The 25,754-nt window shown below is 47.0% G+C and overlaps 3 protein-coding genes across 6 annotated transcripts; all 3 read right to left on the bottom strand.

Moving 5' to 3' along the window:
* Positions 1–775: 775 nt before the first annotated feature.
* On the bottom strand, positions 776–15,006 carry LOC114785643 (cAMP-specific 3',5'-cyclic phosphodiesterase 4B-like). 4 transcript variants are annotated; one of them, XM_028972100.1, is made up of 17 exons: positions 14,947–15,006; positions 13,938–14,394; positions 12,184–12,440; positions 9,485–9,667; positions 7,092–7,131; positions 6,923–6,993; positions 6,394–6,443; positions 6,079–6,191; positions 5,164–5,257; positions 4,903–5,060; positions 4,713–4,811; positions 4,291–4,455; positions 4,057–4,156; positions 3,826–3,980; positions 3,000–3,122; positions 2,655–2,837; positions 776–2,065 (listed from the first exon to the last, which is right to left on the bottom strand). In XM_028972100.1, the coding sequence occupies exons 2-17, from the start codon at positions 13,977–13,979 to the stop codon at positions 1,241–1,243; spliced, it is 2,658 nt and encodes an 885-aa protein (XP_028827933.1). In that variant the 5' UTR covers positions 13,980–14,394; positions 14,947–15,006; the 3' UTR covers positions 776–1,240. The 4 variants fall into 4 exon arrangements, with proteins under 4 accessions (XP_028827933.1, XP_028827934.1, XP_028827935.1 ...); XM_028972101.1 differs by lacking the exon at positions 14,947–15,006 and having other exon boundaries at positions 776–1,106; positions 1,200–2,065; positions 13,938–13,979; XM_028972102.1 differs by lacking the exons at positions 13,938–14,394; positions 14,947–15,006 and having other exon boundaries at positions 9,616–9,667; positions 12,184–12,245.
* A 291-nt stretch (positions 15,007–15,297) lies between these two features.
* Positions 15,298–19,220, bottom strand: cdc37 (cell division cycle 37 homolog (S. cerevisiae)). Its single transcript, XM_028972371.1, has 8 exons — positions 18,952–19,220; positions 17,925–18,206; positions 17,748–17,853; positions 17,552–17,667; positions 17,349–17,471; positions 16,626–16,808; positions 16,009–16,080; positions 15,298–15,936 (listed from the first exon to the last, which is right to left on the bottom strand). The coding sequence occupies exons 1-8, from the start codon at positions 19,054–19,056 to the stop codon at positions 15,778–15,780; spliced, it is 1,146 nt and encodes a 381-aa protein (XP_028828204.1). The 5' UTR covers positions 19,057–19,220; the 3' UTR covers positions 15,298–15,777.
* Positions 19,221–19,502: 282 nt separating this feature from the next.
* On the bottom strand, positions 19,503–24,779 carry LOC114785795 (cell adhesion molecule 4-like). Its single transcript, XM_028972410.1, has 6 exons — positions 24,721–24,779; positions 24,446–24,631; positions 22,136–22,396; positions 21,697–22,035; positions 20,465–20,713; positions 19,503–20,125 (listed from the first exon to the last, which is right to left on the bottom strand). Exons 2-6 carry the CDS (start codon positions 24,504–24,506, stop codon positions 19,971–19,973), a joined length of 1,065 nt encoding a protein of 354 aa, XP_028828243.1. The 5' UTR covers positions 24,507–24,631; positions 24,721–24,779; the 3' UTR covers positions 19,503–19,970.
* Between the last annotated feature and the right edge of the window lie 975 nt (positions 24,780–25,754).

The following is a 25,754-nucleotide window of genomic DNA, read 5'->3' on the forward strand; positions in this document are numbered from 1 at the left end:
TTTCACTGGCCAATAAAAAAAAGAGGGCATTTAGCTTGATATTTTACCTTGCTTCAGACATCAGTGATTTAATCAAGTAGGGGACTGATTTCGGGGGACTGAGCTAATCAAGACCACGCTGACTTTATCCCGTCGTCAAAAGGACTGACATGATCACTTCACTCTTTATGTAGCGATGGGAGTCAGTGGAGTTCAGATAAATACGGTAGGTACATTATTACATGAAGGTTGTTCTTTTGGTGCTGCTATTACACGGTGGTGGTGGTTAATAAGGAGCAACAATCTTGTTGAGGTGATGCATATTCAAATGTCCCACCAGCAGGCACTTCCAGATGAGATTTGTACAGCTTCAGCGCACAAAACTGCTTTAGAGCAATACTTTTATTGTCATATTATTACCCCATCTTGTTTGACAAGTTAAATACATGAACATGGTACACGTGAGACAAACATAGGACTCCTAAAGTGCCAATCAAAACTCAGACTGGAAACAAGGGGTGGAAGTGGGGGATGATGGGTACCCCGCCAATCCCACGTTACATTGCTTCAGAATGGCCCCGGAGGCCGGAGGGAGGGGGGCCTGTTTCTCCCGTTTTTCTTTTCCGACAAAAATGGAAGAAAAAAAACGTTCCAGGAGAGCAGAGTCCACATGGGTGTACACACAATGTTTACACGCATACACACACACACACATATATATAAATATATATACACACACACACCTGAATGTGTTTCAAGTGCAGGGTCATTAAATTGTCTCTTTTTTTTTTTTTTTTGTTCCATGCGTGATCCAGTATATCGTTGAAAAATGTTGTAAGTGCTACAAAAGCCACGGTAAAATCAGCTTCCTCTGTATCGCCGTACAGACATCTGGCAGTGGTAGATATACAGATGCGGGTTGATTGCCACTTCCTGTCACCAAAAAAAACCCACTTCCGGTTTCTGCATGCTGAGCACAAATGCCTCCGTTACGGTGTTACGTAAGCCCCGTAAAAACACTTAAAATTCCACCGGCGCTGCTCAGGAATGGATAAGGGAATACATGTTGGCAGGTAAACTCCTCTTGCGGCAATACTGGCCACGCCCACTGTCCTTAAAAAGATCAGCTACAACCAAAGAGAAGTAGAGGACGGATTAAGGATATTTTTGACGTACTCTATATGTTTGTTATGAGCAGATTGCGGATTTTCTTGGTTTACCTCTGTTTTTCCATTTAAAAGTCTTGTCTTTAGAGGTCCTCCTACTCTTCATCCTGCTCATCCTCACCCCCCTTGCTCTCTTCTAACACTTCCCCTTCCTCCGTTTCCCCTTCCACGCATTCTTCCTGGTTCTCTAGCATTTCCTCCTGGTCCGTTTCTTCCGCCAGGGTCTCTTCTGGTGTCCTCTCCTCATTTGCTATGCACGTTTCCTGATCCTCTCCTTCTTCCTCTTCTTTTTCTGACCCCTCCATTTCCTCCTCCCCTCTACATCCCTGATCTTCTTCACCTTTCACATCTCCTTCCCCCTCCCTCTCCAGCTCTTTTGCCTCCTTTTCTTCTGGCTGCGTTTCCTCTCCCTCATCTTTCTCTGGCTCATCTGTTTGCTGTTCGTTGTCATCCACACCTTCTGTCTCTTCCGCTTCGTCCTCTTTTCCCTCCTCCCCATCTTCTGCCTCACAGTGATTTTCCTCTGTTTCTTCCATCTGACTGTGATCTATTTCATCTGGTTCTATGTCCTCATCAGCAACAGGCTCCAGGTGGTTCTGATCTAGGTGGTTGTGGTCTACAGGCTTCAGTTCTATGTGGTTGTTCAGGGCAGAGTACGGGTAGCTGTGGTTGTGATTCTGGTCCTGGTTGCGGTTCTGGTTCTGCTGTTGTCCATCCTCTTCTAGCGTGATCTCAAACTGGAAGCGGTCCTGCTGGCCATGCTGGTTTCGGTCTGGTGGGGGCGAGGGGCTCTGGGGCATGGTGCTCTGATACCAGTCACGATTCTCCTCCAGAGTGTCCAGAATCTCCTGGGCATCTGGGTGGACCAGGTCCGCCCACGTCTCCCACAAGGGGTGGACAATGTAGTCGATGAAGCCCACCTAAGAGAAAATGAGAGTACATTAAAAGATTGGGATCAATAACTTTTTCACGCTCTGATGATAATCACAAACGATGTATGATGATGTACGCAATAGTATGTTGTTAAGCCTATAGATTTTATAACGCCCTCTGGTGGCCTACAAACACCATTATTCCAGACTACAGGGTGGGCCATTTATATGGATACACCTTAATAAAATGGGAATGGTTGGTGACATTGAACACATTTTATAAGTGGTCAGAAACCTGTGAATAACTCATGAAAGAATAAAGTTACGTTAAAACCCCATTGTTTTTCTTGGGAAATTACCAATAAATTTGATGTGTCACATGACCCTCTTCCTATTGAAAAACAAAAGTTGGATCCAATGGCCGACTTCAAAATGGCCACTATGGTCACCACCCATCTTGAAAAGTTTGCCCCCTCACATATACTAATGTGCCACAAACAGGATGTTAATATCACCAACCATTCCCATTTTATTAAGGTGGATCCATATAAATGGCCCATCCAGTACATGAAATGGAAGGAAAATTGTATGAACCTGAATCTGAGGCAAATGGCCAAATCATACATGCAAGGGTCACCTGGCTCTTCTCTACAGAAGCAGTGTGTTTGTCACACATGGCGCTGATCTCCATGCCCCTCTCTCTCTCTTTGTCCCCCTGCCTGAAGAACTCTTCCATGATGCGCTCTGTCCATTGCCGATAGAGCACCAGGGGCTTGGTGGGGTTGCTGAGGTCCGCACAGTGCACCATGTTCCTCAGAACCTACACACAGACACACACACCAAAGTCTGTTCCTGTGCTATAAATCAGACCCCCAACAATTAAAAGACTCTGGCATCAGATCATTACTCTCTCCTGAGATGTTGGAAGCTCTTATTTGGACCTTTTCCTGAGCAGTGCTACACGCTGTCCACCTGTTCATACCTGAATGCGCTCAGTGTAGTGGTCTAACAGCAGAACTCCTGAACTGGTCACCTTCTTCATCTCCACCATCGTCTTCAGGTCAGCCAGCAGGGTCATGTGCTTAGACATGTCTGTGGCCAGTACCTGGAGTAGGCAACACAGGTTCATAATTATGTCCAACTGCACACAAAACTACACACATTAACCATCAATGTAATTTGTTCACTGTTCACGCACAAAACGGGAAACTGTTGTTGTAGTTGCAGATGTCCTTTTTGACATTGACGTTGAGATAACATCTACTGATATCATGAAGCCTACACGCAAACATCAGCAAGAAATGATTCAAGCACTGAGAAGCTGAGACTACTACCACCTTTAAGAAACATTTGAAAACCCTCTTGTTTAAAAAGTATTTCAAACGAGTCTAACACTAACACACGCACACACACTCACAAAAAAATATATATATATGTAAATGTGTGTGTATGTGTTAGTGTTAGACTCGTTTAAAATACACATACATATACACACCTGTGTGTGTGTGTGTGTGTGTGTGTGTGTGTGTGTGTATATATATATATATATATATATATATATATATATGTGTGTGTATATGTCTAGCACTTAACAATTCCCTGGCATGTTCTATTCCTGACAAGTTAGGCCTTATCAGGGCTTATCAGTTTTGTAACTCAAAATCTATAGAATCTGAATAAGAATTGCTGGTGTCTTCCTCTTGTAAGTCGCTTTGGATAAAGTAAAGTGTAGTAAAGTAAATCTGGGGTAGGAAAGTGGAACAGAAGGAGGAATTAAACCCGGTTTCGAGAGGCCGCAGGGCTCTCACCATATCAATGACCAGCTTTCGGAGGCTCTGGCGCTGGCGTTTGGTGAGGTTCTGGAAAATGTCACAGTTCTCCTGGTGCAGCAGTTTGAAGCCCACGGCCAGGTGGTGGTTCTCCAGTACAGACTCATCATTGTACATCAAAGCCAGCTCTGAGTCTGAAAGACAGAGAAAATGATTCGGAATTAGTGCTCTAGTCTTTATCACTACCATTATTAGAGGATGAGGTCTTACTGGTGTTGATGAGGAACTGGTTGGAGACGCCTGGATGATCTACGTCGTGGATGGCAGCGGCGAAAAGAGCAGCCAGGATCTCGAGATCGGTGAATACAGCCTGAGGCAAGAAATTTCCATTTATTTCTTATTATTTTGTTCCAATGTGGATTTTATTTCTACTTTTTTAATGAACTGAAAGCACATTTAAATTAAAGGTTAAAGGCCTTGATGTGTTGATCAAGACCAACTCACATCCAGCGCTGGAGTGGACAGAAGCACGTGGGTCGACTGAGTGACATCTGCAGCATGCAAGCTGTTGTGGTACGCCACGTTGCTATGGTAATGGTCCTCCAGCGTCATGACATACGAGACAAACGTGTCAACGGGGATCCGGAATGTCTTCAACAGGTCTCTCTCCTGCATGCACGCGCACACACACACACACACACACACACGATATACAGACTAGAACGGAATTGAAGACTCTTAATTCCAGGTTCACTTCCATAGAGATGGTTATACATCTGGAATCACAGTTCAATTATTGCTCCTTATGAGCAATGGGACAATTTGCTACATTCATGGCCAATATATTTTTCAAACTTTACATAGTTGAACAAAGTACGAACACTCTTCACTGACAAGTCCTGGCTGAAATGAGAGGACGCTCCCACCTGAAAGATGGCGTACATGATGCAGCTCAGCGGTCTGTTGTTGGCCAGTTCAGCCACCCTGAAGATGTTAAAGCTCCATTTATTCAAGTCCTCCAGCTCCTACAGGGTCAGAAATGATGTGTCTGTGTGTGTGTTTCATCTTATAACTATCTGAAGTGAATGATACCGTGTGTGTGTGTATATGTATTACCTTGGCCAGTGCATCTTCATGCTCCGTGTTGACTCCGAAGCGTGGCAGGGATGAACTGGACAGGCTGTGTGTGTGTGACAGCTCCCTCACCCCACTGATGTGGCTCATCGGCTTCTCCTTCAGAGTCGGAGACATAATCTCCACTTCGTTCTGCTGGTCTGAAGCCAACAAACACACACAGACGCAACGTGGTGTGAGCACACGACAAGACTCTTAGCGAGTTTCTGTGTGATGGTAGTTGTGAACAGGCGCCTTCCTCACCCAGGAAGGTGCTGGAGATGTACTCAGACACCTGGTTGCCAGAGCGACTCATCTCTGACAAATGAGAGAGTTCTCGGTTCAGCATTCTTTTGAACTGCACAGACAGAAAGAAGAGTGGTGAGGATTATCCTAGCAGGTAAAACAGCGGAAGACCCCAAAGTCACAGGTTCAAACCCCACTTACTACCATTGTTTCCCTGAGCAAGACACTTAAAGGTCCCCTGACATTAAATCATTTTTTTGCTTTCATATCGGTCTTGTAGGTCCCCTAATACTTTATCTCGAGTGTCTTTCCGAAATTCAGCCATGGTGCAGATTTACAGCCCCTTAGATCCAGTCCCACAATGAGATTTCCCAGGACGCGCCATTTCGGTGTCTAGAGCTTTATATGCTAATGAGGAGGAGAGAGGCGGGACGAGGAGGAGAGCGGCCTATAGAAGTTGAGCAGGCATTCGCGGAAACGACGTCACCAACACCGTTCACCAACCACATTGTTTAGCCCAGACAGGAAGACATGTTGGTGTTTTTCCTGAAAAAATAAAATCAACTCTGCAATGCTTCACACGTTTGGAAGCCATGACGGTCGGTGGAGATAATGTTTTAGGGGAGGGGTGGGTAAAGCATGAGAAATGGGAGGTAACCTTTCCCCATATGACGTCATAAGGGGAGAAGTTCCAGATCCGACCGTCTGAGCTTTTGCTCTCTGAACAGCGAAGCAGAATGACCAAAACACTCTTTACACCTATCGCCATTTCTAGCCACTGCAGGACCATAGACAGGCTCGGGTCACTCGTATTAATGTTCAGTAATTTCACAAAGTCACATTTTCACGACAGAGGAGTTTTAACCCTGAGTGTCTCCTGGGGGACTGTCCCTGCACCTACTGATTGTAGAGGTCAGGCAGAGGCCAACGTACCTTGCTGGAGGCCATGTCACTGACGGACCGGTGTGTCTGTATCGTCTCCAGCTGATCCAGGCACCAGTCCAGCTCCTCCAGCGTGTCCAGGGCCAGCTGCTGGTACTGGTGATCTGACACAGAGCGAGCAGAGGAAAGTGTGTTCGTCCGCGGCAAGAGTTTTTATTGATTAAAACACACACACAGGTACACCCTCACACCCGCCAGGGCGATTATGAGCACATAATCATGACAGGGGCGCAGTCATTAACACCATCGTGTCACTCACAAAGACTCTCAGTACTGATTAAAATTATATAAGCGAGATTTCGCTACCTGTCAGCGAGGTCTTGGGACACGAGGTCTGGCTACTCAGTGGCGACCTCCTGTGGACAAAAAAAAAAAAAAGAGAACTGTGATGAAGCAGCGCAGAAGCCCACTGACAACTGGTGGAGAGGGAAATAGATGCCCACACTGATAAAAAAAAACAGGCAGATGGCAGACAACAGATACCGTTCTACATACATGGATCTGGTGAAATGGCTGGCAATGCAGGGGTTAAAACTATGGAAACACCAAGCTGAATAAGAACCATGGGCCCAAGTTTCCAGGTCCCATGTTAACATTATTAGTTGGCAGTTACGCTATGCCAGTTGTCCAAAGTGACTCCCATCCAGTGTCAGGAAGGTCCCCCATCGCCACGGCGATGGGACAGTGGGCAGCAGATTGATGTCTGTTGTAACATTGGTCCTTTGTCATCATGGCTGTTTCCATTGTTTTCCCCTACCCTCTACATTGCTACATTGCACACAGACTCGTTTTTTTTTTTTTTCTGCGACTGTCACATGTCGAAAATTGCACTGACTTGACAGTGGGCGTGCTGACGTTGGCGAGGACGGTGAAGTTACTCCTCACGGACCGTAAGCTGGCAAGCACCTGGGCACACGGGCACAGACACGCCAGTCAGAAGATATGGGAGACACGGAAGCTACAGCCAAAGCCTCGTATGGCCCCTGTTTACCTCCACCACTCACCTGAGCAAAGGGGGTGACGATGAAGTCTTCCGCAGTGTGCCTGAAAGACAGAGGGGGGGAAGTGGTTCGACAGATATAGGAGGTATGATTCATTCGTTAATCAATCAATCATGAATCATAAAGAAATCTTCACCTAATGTGGATTTTTGTGAGACTGGAGGCACATTTGAAACGCTAGACAGATGAACATGGGACATTTACGACAGAGACATGCTTTTCTGTGTGAGCTTGTGTCCAAAAAGCAAATATGGTTATCGAGTTAAGTGATATTTTACCACATTTACAGGCATGCAAAAACATTTTACATTTTATTCATTTCTTTCTACAGTTGGCACCAACTGCTTCTGTGTATTCAGTGTTAAGTCATTACTTTTTTTGCCAGTAGAAAGAGCTGATTAAGAGTTTTCATTTGATATGCTCAATTTTGTCATTGATACATAAAAATAAACTATACATACAGTACAGGCCAAAAGTTTGGACACACCTTCACATTCAATGTGTTTTCTTAATTTTCAGGACCATTTACATTGGTAGATTCTCACTGAAGGCATCAAAACTATAAATGACCACATGTGGAGTTATGTACTTAACAAGAAAAGGTGAAATAACTGAAAACATGTTTTATATTCTAGTTTCTTTGCTCTGATTACTGCTTTGCTCACTCTTGCCATTCTCTCGATGAGCTTCAAGAGGTCGTCACCTGAAATGCTTCTCCAACAGTCTTGAAGGAGTTCCCAGAGGTGTTTAGCACTTGTTGGTCCCGCTCACCCCAAACCATCTGGATTGGGTTCAGGTCCGGTGACTGTGGAGTCCAGGTCTCCACTTTTTATTAAGTACATAACTCCACATGTGTTCATTCCTAGTTTTGATGACTTCATTGAGAATCTACCAACGTAAATTATCATGAAAATAAAGAAAACACATTGAATGAGAAGGTGGGTCCAAACTTTTGGCTAGTGCGCATCTCATTCACTTTTGAATGAGACGGAGTCTACAACTGACACAAGTGGCTCAGGTAGTACAGCTCATCCAGGATGGCACATCAATGTGAGCTGTGGCAAGATGGTTTGCTGTGTCTGTCAGCGTAGTGTCCAGAGCATGGAGGTGCTACCAGTAGACAGGCCAGTACATCAGGAGATGTGGAGGAGGCCGTAGGAGGGAAACAACCCAGCAGCAGCGCTGCTACCTCCACCTTTGTGTAAGGAGGAACGGGTGGAGCACTGCCAGAGCCCTGCAAAATGACCTCCAGCAGGCCACAAATGTGCCCTTGTCTGCTCAAATGGTCAGAAACAGACTCAGACATGAGGGAGGTATGAGGGCCCGGCGTCCACAGGTGGGGGTTGTGTTTACAGCCCAACACCATGCAGCATATTTGCCATTTGCCAGAGAACACCAAGATTGGCAAATAAGCCACTGGTGGCCTTTGCTCTTCACAGATCAAAGCAGGTTCACACTGAACACATGTGACAGAGTCTGAAGATGCCGTGGAGAACATTCTGCTGCCTGCAACACCCAATAGCATGATGAGGGGTTTGGCAGTGAGTTAGTAATGCCATTAGGTACAGAGATGAGATCCTCAGAGCCCTTGTGAGATCATATGCTGTTGAGGTTGGCCCTGGGTTCCTCCTGAAGATAATGCTAGACCTCATCTGGTCGGGGTGTCAGCAGTTCTTGCAAGACGAAGGCATTGATGCTATGGACTGGCCTACCCGCCACCTCATCAGGAGCATACCCAGGCATTGTAGGGAGGTCATACAGGCACATGGAGGCCACACACACTACTGAGCCTCATTTTGACTCTTTTTAATGACATTACATCAAAGTTGGAATAGCCTGTAGTGTGTTTTCCCAGATCTCCATGGGTTTAAATTTAAGTTCCATTCATAATTTTGGTGCGATTTTGTTGTCAGCACATTCAACTATGTAAAGAAGAAAGTATTTAATAAGAATATTTCATTCATTCAGCTCCAGGATGTCTTATTTTTGTGTTCCCTTTACTTGTTGAGAAGTGTACATAAATACATATATGAATTATGGTAAAGGTGGGGCCATTTGAATATTGTCTCATTACAAATAACTCATATTAACACCTTGATAACACAAATTGGGTTGAAAAGGACAGTGAGGTTCTTAACAGGGATCTGATGGAAGAACCATACATACACATTTCACAAAGAGACAAGTCGACATGACAACAACAGACAACCGCAGCTTTGAAGACTTTCTGAATCTCCATAATCTAACATCCTATACAGTCAAAAATGATAAAATGATGGTAATAAATGTATTGTTTTGAAGAGAAATGCTTGATTACAACTATAAGTGTGTGTGTGAAGACATCTAAAATGTGTGTGTGTGCGTGCACGCGTGGGGGTATGCTGCTAGGATCCCACCCTTCACTGGCAACTGAGGTGCGGGACACGGTTTTGGGGGACATGTCGTAGTCAGAGTCGGACCGGTACAGGAAGGATTCGCGCCGCTGGCTCTGGGGGAAGGAGGGGTGGAGCATCAGCCCTGGACTCGCCTGCAAGTCCAGAGGAGTACGCGCGGGTGACACGCCGTTCTCCATCTCAAAGCTGTGGGGGGGAAAAAGAAAACGTACTGTGCACCACTGACAATCAATCTGGCCAATCGGCCGATAGGAACGCCCCCGACGGGTTATGCAATAAGATGAGACGGAGTGTGGGAAAAGGCTGAAACGAGAAGAGAGTATCAGTGACAGTATCAGGCCTCATTACGTCCGGCTCTCTTACGTAATAAACCACACAGAGCAGAACTTCGCATCTTCCTTCGAGCGGGTGTGGACGGAGGGCGGGAATGATGGGGAGAAAGAGATGATGGGTGTGTGTGTGAGAGTGAGAGAGAGAGAGAGAGAATATCTTTCAAGATGAATTACTAACCAAACACTACGTCTTTATCCACCTCATGATTTTCTCTGAATGTCTTAAACGAGTCCGCACGAAAAACAAAAATCCAGTGGCGAACAGAAACATTAGAATGATCATTCATTCTATGTGAACTATGTTGGATGTAAGACAAACAGACCAAACAGTTTCTTCAACCAAAGTCACTGATGATGGTGTTCATGCTTTTGTTTAAAGAAAAAAAAAAAAAACTCTAATATCAATATAAACCAAAACCCTAATATAATATCCAAAATATATTACAAAGTGTGACAAAGTGACGTTAGGCATTTCCTATTCACGCTGAATGGGGTGATGTCACATGTGACAAAATAACTTGTGTAAAGTGAAGTGAAGTGATTGTCACATGTGATACACAGCAGCACAGCACATGGTGCACACAGTGAAATGTGTCCTCTGCATTTATCCCATCACCCTTGGTGAGCAGAGGGCAGCCATGACAGGCGCCCGGGGAGCAGTGTGTGGGGACGGTGCTTTGCTCAGTGGCACCTCAGTGGCACCTTGGCAGATTCGAACCGGCAACCTTCTGATTACGGGGCCACTTCCTTAACCGCTAGGCCACCACTGCCCCATCCGTCGCTTCACGTTGCTTCACACCCATTCTTCCCAAATTCTCCCACACTGCCCCTCTGCTATGTTCCCTCCACTGGCTCCCAGTAGCTGCACGCATCAGGTTCAGATCAGCCTACAAATCCTCATCCTACCTCACAGCCCTTATTACACCTCGCACTGCACCTCGTATACTCCGAGGCTCCAGTACTGCTCGCCTGGTCCCTCCATCTCTGAAGGTAAAAGGAAGACGTTCATCTAGACTCTTCTCCGTCTTGGCCCCTCGGTGGTGGAATGAACTTCCCCTCGAGGTCAGAACAGCTCAGTCACTGAGCACCTTCAAACGGCAGCTCAAGACCTTCCTCTTTAGAGAATATTTAGATTAACTTGTAACCTTCTTATTGTCTGACTTCTGTATAGAAACTACAACAGAGTGAATAAAAAGATTGTATTCATAGTTGGGGGTCCAGAATTGAGGACTTCATCGATAGTAACTTGAAAGCATGTTTGTAAGTCGCTCTGGATCAGGGCATCTGCCAAATGCCTTAAATGTAAATGTTAAAGTCAGGCGTGGGACAAGAACCAGCCAATCAAATCCATTTATGTTAATTTGACAAATATGAAAGTGTTGGTTGTCCATCGGCATATTGCAGGCCGGGTTCGACTCCCAGTATGGGAACATCTGACCTTCTGAGACATTTTCCATGAACTTCTGGGTTGGGTTGTAGTAGTCTAGTGGGTAAGACACTCACCTATGCACCAGAACACCAGTCCCAGGTTCAAACCCCACTTACTACTGTCCCTGAGCAAGACACTTAACCCTGAGTGTCTCCAGGTGGACTGTCCCTGTCCCTACTGGTTGTGAGGTGCTCTGGATCAGGGCGTCTGGTAAATGGCAGAAATTTTGATGAATGAGTGATTGGTTGCTGAGCTTCCTGAACTGCAGACATGCCGCCTTAGTCTTGTGTACAGTAAACAAAAGCATTAATGTAATTTTTAATAATTGCAGTAATCTTCATTTTAACAGGTCTGTCAAAATGTTATAGAAATAATGGTCAATATTTCATGTATCAATATTGAGTAAAATATTAACTCCCTCATCCTGGTGATCATGTGATGGTGTCACCAGAACGTCATTGGACCGCCTTCAGCAGTGGTGAAACACGTGTCTATTAACTATTAGTTATGGAGAAAGGAACATCTGACCCTAACAAAAGACCCGATTCTGCTGGAAGGACTATGCAAGTAACAGGGTGGCCTTTGCAGAACCTGGACTGACTGCAGTCCCTGAGGCACCATTGAGTTTCTTGTTGCACAAGGAGATTCTGCAGACGAATGTCACGATGCAGCGAGAAAGGAAGATATGACATTAAACCCTGTGACAGAGTGGGTTGTCACTACAGCTGAGCATGTGCTCTGTGCAAGTTCAGCACCCTGGTGACCTGAGCTCAGGACCAATCCTCCAAAAATCAAAAATGAAATTCAGTCAGCCCCAAACAACATTAAGCTTAAGCTGCTGGTGATACATGAGTTTTTCAGATGATGCAGAGAAAGAGAGAGTGGTGGAATCTTCAGGATTTGACAAGTCGCAGAAAAGTCTACAGATGGCCTCTCTTTACCTGTCCGGGTCAGCGTGAGTGATGGCGATCCTCGGCGGAATCCGCAGCGGGAGGGTCGTGGGACGGGGCACTATGCTCAGGGCCTCTGGAGAGCGGGTACGGTCCCGTGGGCGGAGCCAACAAGGCACTTGCAAGCTGGAGGAGAGCCTTCGGCTCCTCCCACGCCGAAGCTCCGCCCCCAGCGTGCTGCCGGACGTGTAGGAGCGGCTGTAGCGCGCCGTGTCTCCCTTCTCTCCGCCCCCTGACGCGTCGTTGCCCTGCAAAATCAATCAGGTCAGGAAAAATAAACGGTGAAACAAAGAAAACAATAACACAGCATTTATGACTATGATTATGAATTAATTTCATAGTATATTTCCAGATTTGTGTGTTTCAATGTCAAATAAATGTACAAGGTGCGAGTGTAAGTGTGCCAGTCGTTGTTTGTGTTTTTGTGTGTAAAGTGTGTGTGTGTGTGTGTGTGTGTGTGTGTGTGTGTGTGTGTGAGACACAGTGAGCTGCTGATCTGCACTGCAGCACCGTAGCAACAAAACACAGGGGGAATGGCAGCAGTTGCTAGGCAACACTGCCGTGTTCCATGCTGCGTTTGAAGTTGTCTGGGCCCAGATGCTTGAGGACTGCTGGATCGCTACTCAGCAGAGAACACACACACACACACACACACACAGTGCGTCAGTCCTCAACATACACTGAACCCTCAGGGCGTTCCAAGCCCTTCGCTTGTCTGTCATAATTATCATTCTTCCCGGCATAAACAGACGCAGATTCCACTACGGGCCACTAGGGGGCAACCATTCTTAACACGGTGCAGCTCCTTCAGGGTCACTTCAGTTATATAAGGATGTCAGACTGCATGTGTATGCCAGGCGTTACAATTTAGTGCAACATGTGAGTTTTATATTGTGTGCGTGTGTGTGTGTGTGTGTGTGTGAGACACACGTTAGCATGCGAGTTCATGGCATTTTATTATGTGCCTGCAAAACGTTCAACTTCTGCAACTTTTCATGTTGCAGTGTGTTGTGTGTGCCAGTGTATTCACAAGAGCATTTCAATTCTAAATAAAAAAAAAAAATTATAAATGGCTGAGTGTGTCTTAATAAGGGTGGTAGTAGCCTAGTGGGTAACACACTCGCCTGTGAACCAGAAGACCCAGGTTCAAATCCCACTTACTAACATTGTGTCCCTGAGCAAGACACTTAACCCTGAGTGTCTCCAGGGGGGGACTGTCCCTGTAACTACTGATTGTAAGTCGCTCTGGATAAGGGCGTCTAGTAAATGCTGTAAATGTAAATGTTACAAACCAGGGGGTGGGGTCATTGCCGGACATCTTACCCCAAAAGCCATTTCGTAGTCAGACCTCAGATTACATTTACATTTACAGAATTTATCAGACGCCCTTATCCAGAGCGACTTACAATCAGTAGTTACAGGGACAGTCCCCCCCTGGAGACACTCAGGGTTAAGTGTCTTGCTCAGAGACACAATGGTAGTAAGTGGGGTTTGAACCTGAGTCTTACCCACTAGGCCACATTATTCTGCAGCAAGATGGGATCAGTTTTACTCATCGTGTGGCCCAGCCGTCAGATTTGATTTTTGTGTATATATAAGATTTATAGACAATGCATGGAGTGTACGATCTGTAGACTGACATCGGCACGTGAAACCCACCCAGTGGATTTGGCATGCCGCTGGTGGGAAGGTCAGGGTGCCGGGCCCACCGAGAACCCGGCGTAAACACGGCAGCACGTTCATACCTCCTCTCCCGTCACAGTCAGCACGCTGCGGCTCTTCTTCATCCTGATTGGCTGGTTCTTGGCTCCGGAGCGAACCGGAGTAGAACCCAGGCAGCAGAGCAGGTGGAGAGCCAGGTCAAACAGGGTCACGCCAGGGTGGAACCGTGGGTCACGCCGGATCAGGCCCACACCCCCATTTGCCCCCACTTTTCCCAGGCAGGCCGGGGACAAGCAGCGCCGTTTCCGAGGCGGTGGGGGCCCTGGCCGGGTCCGACGGTCGATCTTGGCGCCTCTCCCTTGAGTGACAGGTTATTCCAGTTGTCCTCGCTCAGTAAGCCCTGGCCTGATTGGTTATTCGAGCAGCCATGCCGGCGCTGGGTACTGCTGTAAAGCATGAATTGTAATCCTGGCTTGGATTGGTTGATTGGTCCAGCGTGGTGGTGCCGAGAGCAGAATGGACGAGTGCGGTAGTCAGAACCTAGAAATCCCCCCCAAAAAAGCAGACGATGACTGTACAGGAGACGAATCCTCCGCACTAAGACGCGAGGCTGCTGTAACAGGCGGAGGACCTGTTCGGGGTCATGTTGTCAAATCCGGGCGCGACGCCTGGACAGTCACGCGTCCCCGCTGCAGGCAACGCCGCCGCCGTCGTCGCCGTACCGATAGTCACGCGTGTCACGTAAATGAACGGGCGACGTTCAAAAAAAAAAAAAAGGAAATCAAAAATCAATGGAGGCAGCTCGAGACGAGAGACGCACGCACGCACGCAGAGCAAAAAAAAATACAAATCAAGCCGTACCGAGATCATCGGTCGCGTGAATGTGCGCGGTTAACAAAAGACTATAAAAAAACTATAAAAATATATATATATATATCCCACGTCGCACCGCCATCCATGCCCGAGACGCAGCGATCATGCGGGGCTTCTGCACCCCCGTCCACGCGCGCGCGCGCACACGACCGCAGAGACGCGCGCGCGCCCGTCGCCGACGTCCGGTGCGCGCGGCCCCGCGCCAGGTGCGCCGCTCACCTTGCGGGGTCGCGGCCGTCCGCGCTGCGGAGGAGCTCCGGGAAGATCCGCTGCGCCCCCTCCGTACGGCCTACTATCATCCCCGCTCCCCCCCCCCCCCACACACACACACACACACCTCCGCCAGTGAGTCCGGGCTTCATCACCACACATCTCCGGGGTGATGCCGAGAGATCCACCGGAAACGAGCTACTGTTAAACACCGGGGGAAATCACACTGAATAAAGTCGACAATTCAAACCAATTAAAAAAAAAAAAAAAAAGAAACAAACACGTTTTTTTTTAAGCACAGCAGAACTTTACTTCGACAAGCACACAAGTCCTCCTAAAAAAAAAAAAGGGTTGGTTTACAGCTAAAAGTCATGACAATGTGAATTGTGTTGGGTACCAGGTCATAGTCTCTCCCTGCAGCTTTTTAAAACCAAGACGCATCGCATTACACAGACAAAAACAATAAACTCCCACCTTCCTACACATTCTTTATGTATATTCATATATATATATATATATATATATATATATATATATATATTAAAAAAAAAGGTCATGTTGCACAGCGAGCGTGCACAGCCGTTCTAACGGAAAGGTGAAGCAGGGTAATGGGGGGGTAGCCATGCAGGATAAAAGGGTTTATGGGTAAACGGGCATACAGTTCAGGGAGAGTGTGTGCTGAAAAGCTGATAAATCACATCCCTTCAACCGCCATCCTAAAGAGAAAAGGCCACGCCAAGTCCTGTCATGGGGTGGGGAAGTAGAGGAAGTGGACGCGACTCTGGTGTGAGCTGGCTGGAAGGGTGGCGAGGGGTCTGCATCGGGGGTGGCGGCAGGGTGTCATTTCTCTTCATTCCCTCCTTCTGCAGTTTCTTTCTTCAACTCTTCATACTTTGGCTCTTCGTCCTTCTCGGCCTCTTTGTCTCCGTCGTCATCGGTCCGCGAGTTGGGCACCCAAAGGCCTGACTCGATGCACCTCTTCATGTGGTACTTTGCCTCCTGAAAGGCGAATGGAAAGAAGATCTAAGCATCTGTCGTGAAACCGCCAAGTCGGCTCGCGCGCGCACTTACCGTCGGGTCCATTTTGCTGATTGTGTCCTGCAGCATCTGAATGTCCTTTTCGTCAAAGCATTTCTTCATCTCCTGCAAACGGGACATGAGGTCGGAGATCAAGCAAAGGCAGCTACAGACGCGTCTTCAGGCTATCCCGCACTAAAAAGCCCCGAGGAAGTGGAAAATATGCAGTAACTGACTTTCATTACAGTTCAAGATTAAATGTCACAGATGACGAAGGAGACGGCAACTTTAGTGGGTTCCTCCAGAGAAGGGGTTCAAAACTCGTGGCCCTCACTTTTGCAGCACGGCGATAACACACAAACTACAGGTCCCACAATGCAGTGCGTCAGTTGCCTTGCCGCACACAATCTTTAAACTGCAGCTGAATCCGTGGGTCGTGAAGCAGCTCAAAATTCTAGTTTTCATGCTTCAAAGTGGCCGATGCACCGTGCAAACTGTTTATCAGCCAAGCGCGCACAGCATTATGGGATCTGTAGTTTGTTTGAGATCAGCGAGCCATATCGGCAGGCCATAGTAATAGATCTATATAACCAGAGGGTCCACATGGACGCAAACCTTGCACTCTGCCTCTAGGTGGCACTGGTTCCATATCAAATCCTACCACCGCTTACCTCGGGCAGGGTCTCGAACACGTCCACGGGGTCCAGCCCCCCCGGGCCCAGCCGCTTCTGCCGCTCTTCCTCCTCGTACTCCTTCATGGCTTTCTCAATGCGGATCTTGGCCCGACCACGCACGCGCCCTTTAAACGACTCCAGCTCGTCGTTGAAGGCATCCTGGTACTGCTGGTCTGCTGTCTGGAGGAGGTAAAAAAAACTAAACATTACATCACAGTCGTGGTCCTCCATCTGGCTTATTACGAATCTAGAAAATCTGGGTGATCATACGATAAACAGGGTTCTCACACATTTTTACAGAAGGATTTCCAAGGCAAATTATAATGACCACGTGTTCTCTGAAAACAGACACGAAAAGTCAAATTTACCAGAAACTTGTTCAACACTGAAAAACCTGAAACGCCCATCGTGTTCCGGCAAACAGCTCGCGCCCTTTAATTACGTTCGCGAGCGAATCCTTTCTGTTCCATGCAAACTTCCTATTGCGTGGAGTAAAAATGTTTTTTACGTAGCACCGTAGTTTCATTTCACCGTGTACGGTGTGACGTGCATGGAGCTGAAATTCCGATAAATCTCACTGAGCAGCCACAAATAGAAAGAAAAGCTCTCCTGCTCTCGGCTGAGAGCGAAGTGACTGCAGCACAGCGCGCGGTGACAACAACGGAATGTGTCCTCTGCTTTTAGCCGTCGGCCTCGGGTGGGCAGGGGGCAGCCGGGTACCTTGATCTTCGTGAAGAACTGGCGGAAGCAGCCCCGGGGGTCGACCTTGAGGCTCTTGGCCAGCTCCAGGATGAACTGCATGACTATGGTCTGGTGGGCCACTTGCTCCATCAGCGCGTGTTTCTGTGCACCACAGGAGAGGGGACGGCGTCAGTCACTCGCTCGTCCCCCGGTCCGTCCAGGGGGACCTGCCCAGAACTCACCTCCTCCACTTCCAAATCAATGCACATGATCACCAGGTAGTTGGCCGTCTCCTCGCACACCAGGTGAGAGTGGTCAGACAGATACTTCTGGCTGTCGTCCCAGCGGTGCAGCATACCTGGGACAAAGCGGGACGCGCCGCCGGTTAACTGCGGCCGGGCAACGCGGCTTCGGCCGCCCGGCCGCGAATGAGCTCACCAAAGTGTTTGATCTGCTTCTCGTGCTTCTCCACGAACGTCTTGTGTTTCTCCTCCTTCTCCTCCTCGGTCTCCTCCTTCGCGTCTGGCTTCACGTTCAGGACGCTCTGAAAAGAGGCGCGAGAGCGGCGTGAGGTCCCGCGCACGGCCCGGGAGACGCGGGCCAACCGAGACTCACCTTGCTGAAGCCTTCTTTGCTGAGCGTGTCCACGTTCCAGGGCATCTTCTTCTCGTCTTTCTGGTGCTCCTCCAGCGTCTTCTCGCACGACTTCTCCTCCTTCTTCAGCTTCTTCTCCTCCTGCTGCGCCTTCAGCAGCGCCGCCTTGGCCTCATCGGTGGTCTGTCCCTGCAACTCCCGGACCCTGCGCTGGGCATCGGCCAGCTTCTTCTTACTCTCCATCAGGGTTTTCTCCAGCTCCTCCCCCTTCTTCTGAAAGGCTTCCATGCGCTCCATTCTGGCCTGAGAATCGGGAGAGACATATTATAAAAAACATTACAACGCTCTCCGAACGCTACCGTGACATTCCCACCCCGGTCACCATCAGACGGGCCGACGTGGAGGACGTTCAGTTCTGCGTGTAGGGAAATGCTGACCATGTTCTACCACCCTGTAGCAGAGAGTATCATGGACAACCCCTCTCACCCCACACACGCCTCCCCGACGGAACGTCGGTGCACACGCGTCGCCTCGAAATGCAGATCTGAGCAGATCGAAATGCAGATCGTTCGACTCTTCGGCACTCCGTAGGTGATCTTCTCGGGATCAGCATCAACGTCCGGATTTTCATGGGACTGTATGCTGTGGTGGCCTAGCGGTTAAGGAAGTAATCAGAAGGTTGCCGGTTCGAATCCCGAGCCGCCAAGGTGCCACTGAGGTGCCACTGAGCAATTAATGTCACTTTACGACACCGGTCACAGTTATTTTATTTCATTTCGGCACTATTACTGCTGTTCTGTTCTCTGAGCGTGTTTTTAGGACTAAAGAATTTCGCTCCAGACTAATAAGGTTTTTTCTTTCGTGCTTGCTTTCTTATTAACCAGTTGGGACCACGACTGTTGCCGGACGTGCTAGAAGCTAACGACAGCTAAACCCGCACCAGCTTATCATCCTCATCCTCATCAGTAAGACGACGGCGCGCCGTCCACCAACAAAAGCAATAATATGTGCAATAATAATAGCAATAAGCAAGCGGCCAAAACGACACCTGGTGTCTCCATCGGAAGAGACTCGGCGTGTCGATGTTCGGGTGCGTGTCGTCCTCATCGTCGGACACCTCGATGTGGTCCCACACGCTGTAGTCGATCGGCATTTCCTTTCTCTTCCAAAAACGCGGCGACGACGCAGTCCGGGGGAAAAATCGCTCCGTCCAGCAGGAGAAACCAACGTCGGGCGCCAGACGCCTTCTGCCCACAAGTCTTTTCGAGAAAAACTCCTTCGCTTCCGTTTGAGGTGTGACGCACAAACGTACGCGCCTCCGTGTTTGGTGACGTCATTCTGCTGCGACGTACGACGTCTTAACGGAAACGTTGTTTTAACGTTCATATAACGCTCGTGTAACTACAAAATGTATTGCATTTTTTTTAATCAACAAAGACAATATATTAAAACGAGGTTTCACATGTTCAACCAGCAGGTGGCGCGAACGGGCTACTTAAAAGAAACATTGTATTACACCGTGGTGCACTAACCCATATGGGAACATTAATACAAAACGCAAAAAAAAAAATACACAGACATGGCACCTGTGATCATGGATCAGGTAATCGAAATATGTTTAATTGGCTTGTATATTACAATATATACAGTATCCTGGTCATTTTTATACTGCAAATGCAGATTCAGGATTCAGTTCGACTGGTTCAAAAATATCACAATTCCTATGTTATTCTATATAATATTATTCAATGTTTATTCAATGTTTATATAACTTAGAGTTACAAAACAAAAAGAACAATGGTATCTGAATTGATTGACCATGAACACGTTGTCAGCATATCTGATGTGCTTTTATCTGACAGTCCTGTAACTACATGCGTTAGATGCTGTAAAAATATTTGGGGACCAGTGTGGAACAGACTGAATTAACATAGTAAAACGACAGATGTAAAGAGAAATCTGCCGAAGCCTTGTTCACCCTTCCATCAGCGCTCGATAGTTCGGAAGTGTCTCAACAATGTCATTTCAAAATGCGTGGCATCCGCTGCTTTAAAGGCTGTCCTCGTCTCAAGCCACACATTTAATTTTGCGTGTAACAGCAATCAGGTCGTAAAAACCCGTCTTGTTCTCCTTGTGGTGTTTGCAGCACTTGACGATGGCGAAGATTGCGATCAAGAGCGCAACAGCGCTCACGACGGCACAGATGATTGTTTTATAGTCAACTAATGTGGAGAAAGGAAATGAGATGTTAGAGTGACCACTGCACAGGCACACAGAACGGCTGAGGGAGACCACGGAACCATCCGTCTCGCTCCACTAAAAACCGAACAGGTTTTACATCAACACAAGTGAGGACAGCTCAAGTCTTCTCCAGATCTCTAAGAAATGAAGCCCAATTCAAACGGAGATGCCTTTCCGGCAACCCAGTCACAAAAAGATGATTTCCCTCGTATCAATTTCGATTCGATTAGTCACATTTCGAACAATGAAGTCATATTTTAAAGGGTTGTTGGGCTGGCAGGTGGCACCTTGCAATAAAGAAGGAAAGAAGTCCGGCTTACCCACGACCTGTACCGTTCTTCTGATCACTGCTAGGCCCACCGGGTTGCTGACAATGCATTCGTAGTCTCCCTGGTCGGCGAACTGGACCGACGCAACTTTGAGGACGCTGTTGGTCTCGCTGAGGTTCCTGCCGTTGTGCGTCCATCTACGCTCAGGCTGAGGGTTACTGTCTGCAGCGCACGGCAGCTCCATGGAGGCACCTTGTACTACAGTTACATTACTGGCAGGGTTAGAAGATCGGGGTGCGTCTGTAGGCAAAAGGGAGAAAAACCAGGATGTATCAGACTCAAGAAAAAGTACCTCATGAGAAAGAGACAAACGAAAAATGTTTTATCACCATAAAATGTGTGGTGCAAATCAGGCAGACATAGTGGTGCACTTTAGATTATTTTAAATGATCTTTTTTTTTTATTTACAATTGTCAGTAATATTTAAAACTTTTCATGGGATATCAGGCATATACATTAACATAAAATTATATAATGTGTAATGAATATAGCACATCTGAACGTTCAAAAGAAATTTCTAATATGAGACAATTGGGGGCAGTGGTGGCCTAGAGGTTAAGGAAGCGGCCCCGTAATCAGAAGGTTGGGGGTTCGAATCCTGATCCGCCAAGGTGCCACTGAGGTGCCACCGAGCAAAACACCGTCCCCACACACTGCTCCCTGGGCACCTGTCATGGCTGCCCACTGCTCACCAAGGGTGGTGGTTAAAAAAATATATATTTGAGTTCTCCAATTCTCATAAGATATAAGACAGCTGCTCAATGCATCACTATCTTTCTGGACATTAATAAAAAGTATCATCTGCCCCGCCATGAACAGCTTACCATTGTATTAATAAAGTGAAGTGATTGTCACATGTGATACACAGCAGCACAGCACACGATGCACACAGTGAAATTTGTCCTCTGCATTTAACCCATCACCCTGAGTGAACAGTGGGCGGCCATGACAGGCGCCCGGGGAGCAGTGTGTGGGGACGGTGCTTTGCTCAGTGGCACCTCAGTGGCACCTTGGCAGATCGGGATTCGAACCGGCAACCTTCTGATTACGGGGCCGCTTCCTTAACCGCTAGGCCACCACTGCCCCTACTGTTCTAATCTAATGTTAGTTAGGCTGGGGTGTGATTCTGTGCCTTTCCCTGTTTCAAAAATCTTATACAATGCAGCTTTAATCTAAAACATCAACATGATACCATTTTTTTTTCTGGCTATATAGGCACTTACAGTACACATCCATGGTCATGCTTTCTGATTGAACTTCAGGGATGGGTTGAAGCGGGTCGAGGTCCAACTTGGCCACACATCGGTACTGAACACCATCGTCCTCTTTACTGGTTGTAAAGTTTTGTGTGTCTCTGACAGTCGCATTTTCGTTTTCTTTGCCCTCAACATGGAAATCGGAATAACTTGACGTCTTCAGCAGCTTTGCCCCTCTCAGCCATTCAATGGTGAGGAACTGAACCGGAGCCACCGACTCGACCTTACACTCCAGCTGGAACTCTTCTTTCTCCTTCAGTGGACCAGTGTGTTTTTTTAATTCCAGAGACACACTGTCTGGAGTCTCTGTTCAGAAATAAAACTGAATGTGAATGCAACAAAATTTTAAATGTCTTATATTCATACCAATGACATAAAAAAAATCTAACAATTTGCATTTACTCACTGTAAATGATAATACTGAGAGATATATTACACTGATGCTCCAATCCAGTGTAGTAGCACATTATAACGTCCACGTTCCAGTTTGTGAGACTCTCCACGCTCCATTCAACATGTTGAACATTTTCTTTCCCCACATTTCCCGCTGGGGTCTCCCAGCCCATCAACTCTTCTACTTTATCAGAGCTGCAATTTGCGGAAGCTGGATCTCCGTATTTCACCACCAGGTTGTCGGGGTTCACGACTAGACTGCAGCTAGGAGGTTCTGTCCAAAAACACAAAAAGGCAATTGCATGATCAACATTTTTTTAAAAAATCATTCTTACCACACAGCACTTCAGATTTGACAATAATCAGCAATCGTGAACATTTTGTCCCTGTAACTACTGTTTACATTTACATTTATATTTACGGCATTTATCAGACGCCCTTATCCAGAGCGACTTACAATCAGTATTTACAGGGACAGTCCCCCCTGGAGCAACTTAGGGTTAAGTGTCTTGCTCAGGGACACAATGGTAGTAAGTGGGATTTGAACCTGGGTCTTCTGGTTCATAGGCGAGTGTGTAACCCGCTCGGCTACTACCACCCACTGTTTGTAAGTTGACTTTGATAAGAGCACCTGCGAAATGGTGTAAATCTGAAATATTACATTTCTGGCATTTATCAGATGCCCCTAATCCACACCGACACACAACCAGTAGTGACAGGCACAGTCCCCCTGGAGACACTCGGGGTTAAGTGTCTTGCTCAGGGACACAGTGGTAGTAAGTGGGGTTTGAACCTGTGACTTTGTGGTCTTCTGGTTTAAAGGCAAGTCTCTTAACCACCAGGCTTCTACCAGATGTAAAACTGACATAAAAGGGGTGAGTAAATGAAGATGGTGGGACGATTTGTAGCCAAGAATCCGCAGAGCCACTTCGAGGGAAGACGATGAAAGGACTTGATGCAGGGGTTTTATATGTGTGTGTTTGACTGTATCATGTGTGTCCTGCAACATTTGTGGTGCCTTGCAGTGTAGTCGTTCTTACCTCTGTAGTGCTTTGCTCAAGAGGTTTGAATCTGAAATGTTTTAGTGTTTTCTATATTAATGTTGTTCACCGTGCGTGTGAATCAGATGTCTTTAGGTTGTCCAAGGAAATTGTGAGCTGTGGATTGGCCAAACAATGCCTATTCTTTTATGAATAATAAAGTGTTTGTTATTTCATTCCCGTTTGTGATCCTTGTTCCAGAACAGACTGTTGTTCACTGAAGTGTTAAAGGAATTTCTGAAGATTTAAACCTGATTAACAATAAGGTGGACATGCTTAAAATGACCACAAAACTATACAGTTAGCAGGTGAACACAACAAATGTTGCAAGCCCCGCCCATATGCATCGTTCTGCTGAATTTATGGTTTTACGTTGGGTCTCTCTACTTTGACTCGAGTACACAATTTGTGTACTTTGTCCACCATTGCAAAGACATCAAACATTGATCAAATATGTATTTACCTAAACAATTTATTGCAGGGTTAAGTGTCTTGAAGTGAAAGTGAAGTGAAAGTGATTAGTTGTCACGTGTGACACAGCACAGCGCCCAGTGCGCACAGTGAAATGTGCTCTCTGCATTTAACCCATCCCCTGAGGGAGCAGTGGCTGCCCACTCCCAGAACTGGGAGAGGCCGACACCCAGTTGGGGCAGCGGCCTAGCGGGTAAGGAAGTGGACCCATCATCAAAAGGTTGCTGGTTCGAATCCCGAGCCACCAAATTGCCACTGAGCAAAGGACCATCCAACACACTCCTCCCCCGCACCTGTCATGGCTGCCCACTGTGCACCAAAATGCACAGGACACATTTCATTGTGTCACCGTGTGCTGTGCTTCACAATGACAATCACTTCACTTTCACGTCTCTACATAACAACACGGACATTATTAGCACTTTCACCTTTTTATCGGCATTCTTTGTGTTTTTTTCACTTTTGGATAATCCCTTCCCGAAGAGTTAATGATGGAAAGATGAAAATTCGTTTCACCAGTGACTTGAACACCAATTTCAGATTATTTACTGAAGTCACACTTAACTGCATGGATGCCCTCGCTCTGACACTTGACCATCGCACTGGCACACCACACCATTCTCCTCTTTTTATAGTCCCATTAAACAGCTGACGGCACAGGGGACGTGCCCCCTTGTCACCATAAATCCTTCTTGTATAGACAATTAAACTTCAAATATCCTTGTAAATATTCTCATTGTCACTGGTTTATAACTTCATAAAGTGTTAAGATTAAAGTTTAGACTGGCGTACAGATACAGACGTGCTCTTACCAGCGGCTGAGCGGTGCAGAACAAGGATCGCCGCGAATAGCTGTACAAGTGTGGACTCCATGGTCTCAGAATCTGACTCGCTTGTGCCGCCAGGGTCTCCTGAGATAGCACTGTGGTCCCAACCCACCACACCCCCTCACACACACACTCCAATCACAGACCCCGTCACTCGCTCGCTCGCTTTCCCTTCGGAAACGAAAGAGAAGGTGTCATCTAGGAGTTTCCCTAAAGGTCCCGTCACACTTGAGATGACACGGGAAACATCTGGGACTTACCGTCTACTCATAATTGAGGGGACGTGTGTGGAATTCAAGGAAAGTGGTGGGTGTGAAGGGGAAGCGGCTCCTCTGGGAATGGCCGTGTGGAAATGCAATCGGTTTTTGGTCAAGTCCTGTTTGGCAGGAAAGGTTACCATGGCAACATTTTCTGCAGATCTGGAGAGTTCACTGAAAAGCAGGAAACAGATTCCATCAGAAGTGAAATTTCCTGTTGCCTTTGGACTGGAGCAAGCCACAAGTCCCTCCCCAAACATCCCGATTTCTCCGCCGCCTTCCAGAATGGTGGTAAAGGGGGTAAAACTTTTTTTTTTTTAATAAACAGTTTCCCGAATGTGGGAAGTGAAGCAGGAAACGACAATGGTTTGATTGATTACTTCTTATTGCAGGGCACGCTTCCGAGAAAAGAGTTTCCACCATGCGGCCGTCCCGCCCACTCTGTGATGCAGGGAGCAGGGAGAGGAGAGGAGACACGAGAGGAATGCTTCTGGGGAGGGAGTATGTGAAGGAGGACGGAGATGTGCCTGGGACAGAGCGATTCGGATTATCAAACATTTCAGTTGAGAGATAAGCAAGAAAAATAAACCCGAGGCCATTACATTCCGACTTCAGTGCGCGGTGCGGTCGATTCATCTTCCTGTTTTCCAGCCTTCAAAAGTCTCTGATAAAAACCCTGAGGCTTTAGAAGCTGACACACACCCAGGATATAAAGGTCATAGGGGGCCATATTCGAGGTTACACCATGCCACTCACAAGTAACTGCAGAGTTTCCAGCCGAGGCTGATCATCAGTTGAATCCCAAGACTATCCACATAATCACTTAAACAGACATAATCAGATCTGGAAAAAAAAAGAATGAAACACGAAGACACCAGAAGGAAGTCTCAATCAATCGATCAAATGTTATTTATACAGCGCTTTATACAATGTACATTGTCACAAAGCACCTAACAATAGACCAGTCCTCAAGGCCCCTAGACAACAGTGGCAAGGTAAATCTCCACGAAAAATAAAGAAACCTTGAGAGGAACCAA

This window comes from Denticeps clupeoides, chromosome 3 (assembly GCF_900700375.1).
Source record: "Denticeps clupeoides chromosome 3, fDenClu1.1, whole genome shotgun sequence".
Taxonomy (NCBI): Eukaryota; Metazoa; Chordata; class Actinopteri; order Clupeiformes; family Denticipitidae; genus Denticeps; species Denticeps clupeoides.

Coding starts and splice junctions, on each gene's coding strand:
- LOC114785643 (XM_028972100.1), bottom strand. CDS start 13,979: ATGAAGAAGAGCCGCAGCGTGCTGACTGTGACGGGAGAGGAG. Junction 6,994..7,091: donor TCGTCACCCCCTTTGCTCAG/GTGAGTGGTGGA, acceptor CCGTGTGCCCAG/GTGCTTGCCAGCTTACGGTC. Junction 4,157..4,290: donor TGTCCACTCCAGCGCTGGAT/GTGAGTTGGTCT, acceptor TTCTTGCCTCAG/GCTGTATTCACCGATCTCGA.
- cdc37 (XM_028972371.1), bottom strand. CDS start 19,056: ATGCCGATCGACTACAGCGTGTGGGACCACATCGAGGTGTCCGACGAT. Junction 17,472..17,551: donor TTGATTTGGAAGTGGAGGAG/GTGAGTTCTGGG, acceptor TGTGGTGCACAG/AAACACGCGCTGATGGAGCA. Junction 16,081..16,625: donor TGTTCGAGACCCTGCCCGAG/GTAAGCGGTGGT, acceptor TCCCGTTTGCAG/GAGATGAAGAAATGCTTTGA.
- LOC114785795 (XM_028972410.1), bottom strand. CDS start 24,506: ATGGAGTCCACACTTGTACAGCTATTCGCGGCGATCCTTGTTCTGCAC. Junction 22,036..22,135: donor TCTCAGTATTATCATTTACA/GTGAGTAAATGC, acceptor ATTTCTGAACAG/AGACTCCAGACAGTGTGTCT. Junction 20,126..20,464: donor AAGAACGGTACAGGTCGTGG/GTAAGCCGGACT, acceptor TCTCCACATTAG/TTGACTATAAAACAATCATC.